The 9737-nt window shown below is 43.1% G+C and overlaps 1 protein-coding gene across 1 annotated transcript in view; it reads right to left on the bottom strand.

The window, feature by feature from the left end:
* Positions 1–508: 508 nt before the first annotated feature.
* Positions 509–9737, bottom strand: part of LOC107263182 (T-cell leukemia homeobox protein 1) — a 25221-nt gene continuing 15992 nt past the window's right edge. The window contains exon 2 of the mRNA XM_015730109.2: positions 509–1750. Within this exon, the coding sequence (XP_015585595.1) occupies positions 1383–1750 (368 nt within the window). The 3' untranslated portion in view covers positions 509–1382. The remainder of the gene's footprint in view (positions 1751–9737) is intronic.

Raw genomic sequence — 9737 nt, 5'->3', positions numbered from 1 at the left:
GTCTCATGGTCTGTACTCAATATATCGATATATATATATATATATATATATACATATTTGAGCGTATACACGGTGTTCCAATTTACTGCACCCAGCAATATATGGCTGTCTGCTCTGTTATGTCAGGTACTAGTCGGTTATGACGAGTGCCAGACTACTTCCGAATGGACCAGCAACGAATAGCTCACAGAGCGAACTTCATCTTAATAAATTATGTCGTCAGGTAAACATTGCGAACGACTTCAAAAAGCTTTCTCGGAAGGTAAGCTACGGTTTCGCCGCTATTCTCGGAGAATTATTTTATTTGTCCGACGTCAGTCGTTGTTTGTAAGGCAAATGTCGACTAACCCTAATAAAGACTGTCGTCCATTGCGTAGCTGGTTATTTCACCCTGGTTTCGTTGTCACGTAAAAAAAAAAAAAAAATTTATAGTCCGGCACTCGAAGCATAGAATAAAAAATTGATAAATTAGGTAAGAGTAAAAAAAAATATGAATACTATCATCTTGTAACTTCTTAAGCATATCTCCATTTATTTAAAGTTCGCTATTACACTGTACCAAGTTCTTTTTCTGTACATATACTCTTTCATTGTTCTTGATATTATTTTTGCTTTTTTGACTTTGTTCTTCAATCTTTCGCTTTTCTCATGCATCACGTCAGGCGTCGCCTGGGTCGCTGCTCGCTTACGGCGCGCATCGGTGCGATTCTTCGCATCTTAGAAAAAAATCGTAAACCATTCTAAAACCGACAATTAGGTATATTGCAGTGTCCCATCTATTGTTTATAATACTAACCTATATAGTTGTGCCTAATGCTTATGCTTTTAATAACGGGGGGGAAAAAAAAAGATCATCGATGACAATATTCTCTATGTACAAGTTATTTACAGGTTTCGTTAGCCGATCGTGGCGAGGCTTATAAGTTATCGGCTATGTTTATTAATAATTTATTAACTTCGATCTTGTTCGCCCGGCGCGAACTTTCTTTATATAATAAATACATTATAATACAGCACGCTGCTCCCGGTGCAGCAGTCCACTATGGTTTCATAGTTACCGATCGATTTAACATTAGATATTCTCGATTCGCAAATCCGAATCGATTTTTCGTCGTCACGTCGAATCGAGAGGAATGACAAAAATTTGGGTTACGAAATCGAATTGAGAGTTTTTATGTATTTCTTTTTTTTGTAATCGCAAACATTTCGACCGCCCACTTTATTTTTCGCGACTTATTGGAGAATTTGCAAAAATCATAAACGCACGAGAAATCTGGTACCTCGAGTCTCGGGAAAATTTGTCAAGTATCCATCGCTCGTCGGGAATGACGTTTTAATATGCTTCAACGATATCCGTCGCGTTTTCGAAAAGTCCCGATTACCTATGACTTATCGTCCATCGAATTGGGCAGTGGCCTCTTCTTGAGGATACCCAAGTCCTGGACATTCTCCAGAAAAGTCTTGTGATGCTGCGCCACCAACAGAGGATTAACAGTTTGTACATCTTTCTTCAGTTCCTCCATGTCCCGCTTGAGCTTCGCCCGTCGATTCTGAAACCAGGTGATGACCTGGGCGTTGCTGAGACCAAGCTGAGCAGCAATTTCGTCCCGATCAGCGGGACTCAAGTATTTCTGATACAAGAACCGCTTCTCGAGCTCGAAAATCTGCTGGTTCGTGAAGGCCGTCCGACTCTTGCGCTTCTTCTTGGGCTGCTGCCGATTATTGAACAGGTTCAGATGGTTGGCTTGTTCTGAAACACAGCGGAAAAGTCGTGCCATTAATCATCGGCGGCCCTATCGCTATTTATCGACGAGCGTCTTATTGGAAAGAATGGCGGCTTGGTGGAAAAAAAAAAAAAAAAAAAAAAAAAAAAAAAAAAAACTTCAAGTGGCAATTAACCCGTATCTATCGCTAACGAATAACTCATTAGTAAATACATATATATATATAGTGTCATTGAAAAATGTCCGCGTAGCTGACCACGCCTTCTGCATCCGACTGCTTCGCCTGTCGGAAGACTAAATGAAAGGGACGAAGAGTGGACGGCGTGGTAAACGAAGAACTGGACGATACGTGCATCGGCGCAGCCGCGAGCCACAAATCAGATGCACACATCGCGCTCGGGTCCCGAAAGAATTTCTCCATAAAAGTCGTATTACGCATTCGTTCCGGACACCACATGAAATTCCAAGCTTCGCAAGTAATACCGCAGTCCCTCCGACGATCGATATCTCGCGATCGGTAGCACCGATCCGAGTGACTCCGGTCGCGTTGGTCGTGGCGCGAAATCCCCTTGAAAAATGTTAATAACGATTTTTCACGTAAGATCGAAGCTCGGTGAAATAATCGTAAGAAAGGCGCAAGATCCCGCGGACAAAGTAGCCGAAGCGGCTTGCGGATCAAAGGCCGCCGCCATCGGTCACACCTGCGCAACCTACGGTACAGTCCCTACGAAAGATTAGGACCGATTTCCACGAAAAAAAATCCCAACTGCAAGTGTGGGGTGACTGTACAAGTTTCATGTAAAAAAAGAAAATAATAAAACAATTGAAAGAAAAAATTCCGACATAAAAAAATAAATCATCCCCATTTAAAGTGATTCGTGGAAAAGTTGTATAAACAAGACACCCGGTACGTAATAAATGTCAAATGACCATACTCAGTCCTTTTTTGAGTCATCTTACAAAATGTCCTTTCCAGCCCTTCATTTTTTCTTCCTCTCCCGAGCGTTTAGCGGATCGACGAATAATCGCCGGATGCCTGTAGGAAGATCCATTTTGCCGGCGTCTATTAGTAGGCAGAGACCGAGAGCGGACGAGTAACAGGGAGACAGTAACCGACGTGCGCAAGCCGGAGTTAGTCTTGTGGGACTCGGAGACTCGAGAGGTCCAGAGACGTAGAAACGGGCGGCCGGAGAGAGGCGCTGAGATATTAGTTTCTGCGGTCGACTCTCCGCGGAGATTTAATTCGTTTGATGTTCGCGGATTCGCCGCTGCCCTTTCGCAACGCGGACTAACCTCCTCCGGCACCTCCGAGTCACCTCCGAGTCACCTCCGAGCCACCTACACCATCAGCACCACCGTCGTCGCCACCATCAAGCTACTCCTTCCTCTTCGGCCACCACGACTCGCTCGGTTTACTCTTCTTTCCTCCCGCCTCTTCCGCAGCCTCCGCGCCTTCCACGTCGCCTACTCCACCTACTCCGACGGACATCGAAGCCTTGCCAGGGGATTCTCGTCACGGCAACTACCTTTGGCATAACTTGGACACCCTGTATATACGTCCGTTATGAGAGAATCGTAACTGTTTATAGGAAAAGCTAGTACGGGGTTTTTCTACTCTTTTTTGATTTCCCTATGAAAACTGAATTTAGCGTATCTTCTCTGTAATAATTTGAGCTATTAACCCGTATTCAATGTGGGGAATCGTTGCGATACGCAATGAGGGGAAAATGCGCGAAAGGAGCGTAACGTTATGTAGTGTGAAGGAGAAATAGGCGTGCTGGTATATAGGATGGATAGGAGGAAGAAGAGGGATAAGAAATGGCGTGGAGGGTAAGGAGGGTTGGACGGTTTGAGGAGTGAGAGTGAGGGAGAGAGAGAGAGAGAGAGAGATACTGGGAGTGCATTGAAGAACGTGGTAGGGTAAGAAGGGTAATAAGGTGACGGGTCCGGCGGCCATCTTGGTTCCGCTCGGACAGAAACCGCTCGAGGTGAACGGAAACCCGAGTTAAAGGCCGCGACGATCTTGAAACGATCTTTCACCTAATAGATTATTTGGTAACAATTTCTTGTTAACTGAATTTAACGGGCAAACTGTAAATAGCCTTTAAGCCGCCGCCGGTGCCCGAGAATACCAGCAAAAAGACAAAACGGCGGCCAATTAACTTATTCAAACCGGGCTGGAGATTTCCCGAAACCGCAAGAGACAATTGATATACAAGAAATTGAATTCTGATTTGGACTCGTCATCTTTTAACAATGGTCGTGTGTACTGGTTTCGAGTCGTGTGACACGGAGGTACGTAATACCTGACTTTACATGTGAAAATTCTTAACGATTTCAAGTCTTTATGAAAAATCGATCGAGTCCTACGTTATCGACGTTCCTTCATTCAACAAAAACTTGTACCGTACGCGGTGACTGTTTTGCAAAAAAATTTACGCGAATACGTGATACCGATATTGATTGATAAAAAAAAAAAATAAAAATAAGGATAAGATTGGCGTCTGAAAGTTTCATTAAAGACAGATGGAATTTCAAAAAAAAAATATCAAACAATTTTCAGTCCATGTCCTACACGCTGTAAGAATTCTAATGGGAATTGCTGGGTAGCGCAAGCGCGAGCTGGCGGGATGGTTGAGAAATTCGAAAAATTTGTTAACGACGAAAAAAGAGGATTTGAGAGAAAAAAAGAAAAGCAGTGACCAGGCAATTTGGAAGTGTCTTCCGTCGGACGACAGTCATTTGTCTCCCGTTTTGTACCCACCTCGGTTTCCCGGGTCCCAAGAAGAGGCTCATCCTGCGACCCTCAGGGCTTTGGCCACATGTCAACGATACATTTTCTGCCAGCCCACAAATCGTTTAGCGGGTAATTTTGAAATTGGAACACTTATTTAGTCGTTTAGGCCCAGGGGTACAGGACAGGGGGCGAGAAGAGCCTGTCCCCCTCCACTTAAAGATTTATAGTTTGATTTTTGCCGGGCCGCAGATGCGCTCTACCTTCTTCTCTTGACTTTCCACTTTGCTATATATATATATATATACTCCTGCTTAATCTTTCTCTTAATCTTTAACTTTCAATTAAAAACAGCCACCTTTACACTACAATTTCCCTCGACTCATTCTTCCGTGCCAACATCACCTCCGATATCGTTATCGTTACCGGTAACTATTCCGGTCGCCCAAACTTCTTCTTACCGGACATTGTCCATTTGCTTATTCTCTGGCGTAGAAAGTGTAATAACCGACTACTGGAATGGATGGAGATACAAAAAATATATATATGCAAACACCAGGTTAATTAAGTACAGTGAAATATGCGAGGGGTCAGTTTTTGCGTTCGTATTCGATGTTATTAAGGACAGCCTGGTTTTACGTTAAATATCTATATGCATATACGTATGTCATTATCTTACTCGGTCCCCGTTCGAATTGTCGAGCACTACGAAATCAACGTCGACGCGCGAGATCTTATCGTTCAGCCGAAGAGAAAAACGGCTGTCAAATTAATTCGGTTCCCGTGGCAGGAAATAGATTCGGCCGCCATTTTCGGTGAGATTTGTCTTCATTAGGGCTTCCTGCGGCGCCTCTAATGTCCCACCTGGCGTTCCGAGGTGTTGAACCACTCGAAGCAGTGATATTAGCGGCTGATGAAACCATATTGTCCTGATGGGTGGTCCGACGTCTTGATGAAGACGCGAACAGTTGGCTTTCCTGCACTCGACGCGACTTTACGTCACTTCCTCCTCTTTTCATCCCTTCGACTTTATTCCAGAATCTCCCAGCCATAACCTATAAACGATCTCCGCGGCTCAGCTTGACTCCATTTAAATTTCTTCATTCGAGACACGTTCCTCTAGTTTGTTCGTGTCCTTATATATAGGGTGTCGCGTCTCGCAAGGAATTTCGTTTTCCATTTATTTCACCGGATAGCCAACGTCTCCGATGCACGCTCTGGGATTTTCATAGTCCTTGTATATGTTCCTACGATCACTTGACACGGTAACATTTGTAAACGCACGATTTCACCTTATTTCCAGAATCCGTTCTCAGGCTACTTCGAGCGTTTAATTCCTAATGGACCCGCGAACCAGAACGAGGAACGGCCCTGGTCCTTCTTCCGAATTCTCTCTCTCTCGCTTCTTCTTATCGAGAGCCGATTTCGCTTTATTCTCTTTCTTTTTCTATGCGTAGACTTTCTGTCCCGCTTATTGAGCCAGGAAGGAAAGCGGCATCATGGACCGTTTGAGGCGGCCCTGTGATCCTATTAGCCCCGATTTTCTTCTCCCGTCTTTTTTCTACGGCCGCCAGCACTGCGTTCCTGTTCGCCATTCCCCGCTCATCCCTCCAGTGTCTTTTGCCGTCTATTTCCGGCGCAGCGCCGCACTCTCCGCCTCTGGCTCGCACTTTAAAACCCTTTGGAAGAGTCTACTGCCCACGTGCCCCTGATTACTGTAATTATCAGGAAAAAGATACTCGGAAACTAATTAAACACAATTTCGCCTTAATCCTTTCGCTGAGTGGCTGTGTGCCTTTTTTTTTGGAAATACAATACTGTACTGGGAACCACAGGGTAGCTGCCTGGGAAAAAGGACGGAATCGTGTTACCTATTTTTGAAAAATTTTTTCCAAAATCCAAATCACTCCCGAGGGATTCGAAATTCTCAAAATCGCACGTATAACGAAGGAAAAGTCAGTCCTCGCCCGTAATATCCTCAACTTTCTTGAAAGTATTTAATTTCCAGTGCAAGCCTACGTCCGCACCTCGTAGAGGGAGACTGCAGCGTCGCGACGACTGACAGGACGTCGTCTCCCGGTCATTAGTTATGGCGTCGTCACTTCTGCAATTAGAATCCACTAACCGTTTTTCTCCTTCTTTTTTCTCTTTTCTGTACTTCTTTCCATCGGCATCTCTAGCACCAACAGCGCCACCCCCGTAGCCCATGGCTAAACGCGTTTTTACGAGAGTGCCAGAGTGTAAGACAACATGTCGATTCCCCGAGGGATCTTAAGACAGATTCTGTAAATCTCTCGAGCGCGTGGACGCGTTAGTAATGGCGCCAAAAATGAGGCGATAAGTAGGATTTTTCTAAAAAAAAAAAAAAAAAAAAAAAAAAAAAAAAAAAAAAAAAAAAAAAAAAAAAAAAAAAAAAAAAAGAGGGAAAATAATTTTCTGGTATCCACATATTATTCTTCGGAATTCTCGCCCTTTCTGCTATTAGAAACCATCGACGTTTCCTCCTTCTCGCCCTACTATCCTCGTATTGCTCCCTTGGGTACAGATTTTGAAAATTCTCAAAATTTATATTTTCTACCAGGAAACATTTTTTGGATATATATAAATTTCATCAGAATTTTATTTTCTACGTTTCGAGTTTGTCACGTGTAAAAATCTATCGTTAATTCGTTTCCATCATTTTTATCATATGATTTGTATATGATTTTATTCTCGCTACTATATAAATTCTGTACCGTCAGTGGAGTCATGAAATTTTCCCAAAACGTCGGACGCGATCGATGTGCCATCAGGTTTCCATAAACAAAGAAAAAAGGACATGGCATTGGTAAATACCTAACGACGCGGGTTACAGAACAAACAGAAATTTTCCACTCGGCTTCCGGCTTCCTCCGACGAACAGAAGGGTAACACGCGCTAAACAAAAGGACAATCGCTGCGCGATTCGATTCGCTCGAATTAATTTAGTGTGCCCCGTGGAACGGTTCGAATTGAAGTGAGTGGGACTAGGTATAATTCTTTTTTTTTTTTTTTTCTTTTTTTTTTTTTTTTCCCCACCAGACGGCAGTAGTGGCAAAGCTACGAGCCGAAACCGAAACCGTGAAGGTAGGGGATGGTTGCTGGTTTTTTTTTTTTTTTTTTTTTTTTTTTTTTTTTTTCCCCACCAGACGGCAGTAGTGGCAAAGCTACGAGCCGAAACCGAAACCGTGAAGGTAGGGGATGGTTGCTGGGGCTGGTTCGCGGGCGAAAGGGCGGAATAGTGAAAGTATAAAAAGGGCACTGTAAGTTTCACGCGAACGAATACAAAAGGGCGGTGGCGCTGCCGGCGACTAGACAAATGATAGAGCGGCGCTCGATCCGATTCGTGCAGAGAAAGGGGAAGCCCCGACCGAAATGCCTGCCCACGTGATGTATTAATTACATAAAACAGTCGATCCAGAAAATTGATACTCTCGATTGAATCATCCGAACACCTGTCACTTTGATGATTATTTTTCTTCTTTTTACACTAAAGACTCCTGTTTTTCGAGACCTGCGGTATCCTTTATACACAACGTATTGTCAAATTATTCCAGAATGCATTTTTTATTTTTGTGGTTTTCCTGCGATTTTTCGAAGATGACTATTTTTTGCCATCTTTTTATTACCAATTCTTACCGACTACGTACACACTGTGATACCTCGAGCGAACACCTGCCTGTCCTACTTTATCGACTGGTTAACGTTGTTTCACGCTTTTCGTTTCTTTCACGAATTCTCGTGGCTCAAAGTTACGACAAATACGTGCAGCGAGATATTTGGACACGTGGTCGAAGTTACATTCGATTGATTAGAAATCAAGTAGTTTTCTTCGACTATTTTGAAACGTCTCTTAACACATTTCAATTGAAAGCGTCGAGTGCTCGAGTGCATGTGGTAATTTTGAAAATGACGTTACAGTCCACGGCAATAAAATCACGAAATTTCTTCTAGACACAAGTGAGATTGATTTCACTAAAAAATATATATATAATAAAAATCGATTAACCATATAAAATGAAAAGTGAAGATCAACTGTACGAAATCCACGGTAAGCTGCTGTATCGTTTTAAAATCCGATACTTACGTAACCAGTCGATACCGCAATCGTTTAATCGTGACTTCTCACAGGCTGTTTAACAGAACAAACGTAAGAGCGACATGGAATCGCGAGGTCATCTAATTAGTTCGATTGACAAATAAAAAGAATTGCAGCTACCCATATAAACACGTTCCTTGTCGTACACACCGAATGCCTCTTAAACTTTTTCTCATCGCCACTCGCCCGCAATTAAAAGGCCGTATACGATCTCGAGCACGAATAACTCAAAGTCGCTTGCGTTTCGGTAGTCGGCTGTCTTCGTGTTTTAATTTAAGAACGCCGGGACAAATGCCTTCGGTCGAAAGACGTAATTGCTCTGCTGCTATACGGTGGCAACGAAACGCTCCGAGCAAACTCTCGGCAACCAAACGACTTTTCGGCCACGGGGGAAGCTCCGTGTCGTTGACTACGTTCACGGCGTAAAGTACGAAAACTTTTTACCACGTAAAACGTATTCGCGTTTATGCTAGTAGTTGCGCTCTCAAATATTCTCTTACAAAGACTCCCTTGTGTCTGCCGTAGGACACGTCTGACTGAACATATATATATATACGTATCACAATAATATCAAAGGCGCAAGACTGTAACGGTAAACCATAGGAAAAGAAAAAAGTGACAAAAAATCTTTCGTTACGGGAACGTCGTAGAAATGATGATCTTTTAATTGGGGACTCACTTAATTACCGCTCCAATTAATTTTCGAGAATACTTAAGTAACTCGTGAAGACCGTAACGATTTTTTGTATTGTACGGAAGGTACCTAGTTTCCTTTTTTTTTTTTTTTCTCGTCTTACCGAGCTATACAGTTATTTTTATTCTCATTCAAAGAATGTCGATACCTCAACAAAACCAGTGTAGAAAATTCTTAATAAAAATATTGATTTGATTTCCAAAAGTGTATCGGTTTCTGGATTTTATTTCGATAAGCGATTCCATTAGGGTAATGATAACGGGCGAGTTTTCACTGCTGAGCATAGATATACATATAGGTATGGTATATCGTGAGTGCGAACACCAAGGCGTAATCATGTTGTCAAGCAGCAGTTTCTCGACGGGGCATCGGCAGAGGCTTAAAGCGTGTTAAGCACCGTGGAAAAAGGGGAAAACGAAGGAAAAAGGACAACGTCGTGAGTGCGTAGCGGCTAACGGGGTGAACGGG

Source organism: Cephus cinctus, unplaced genomic scaffold (genome assembly GCF_000341935.2).
Source record: "Cephus cinctus unplaced genomic scaffold, Ccin1 Ccin1_scaffold0132, whole genome shotgun sequence".
In the NCBI taxonomy this organism is placed as follows: Eukaryota; Metazoa; Arthropoda; class Insecta; order Hymenoptera; family Cephidae; genus Cephus; species Cephus cinctus.
The sequence above is the reverse complement of the archived record's forward strand: the minus strand, read 5'-3'. Positions and strand labels throughout refer to the sequence as shown.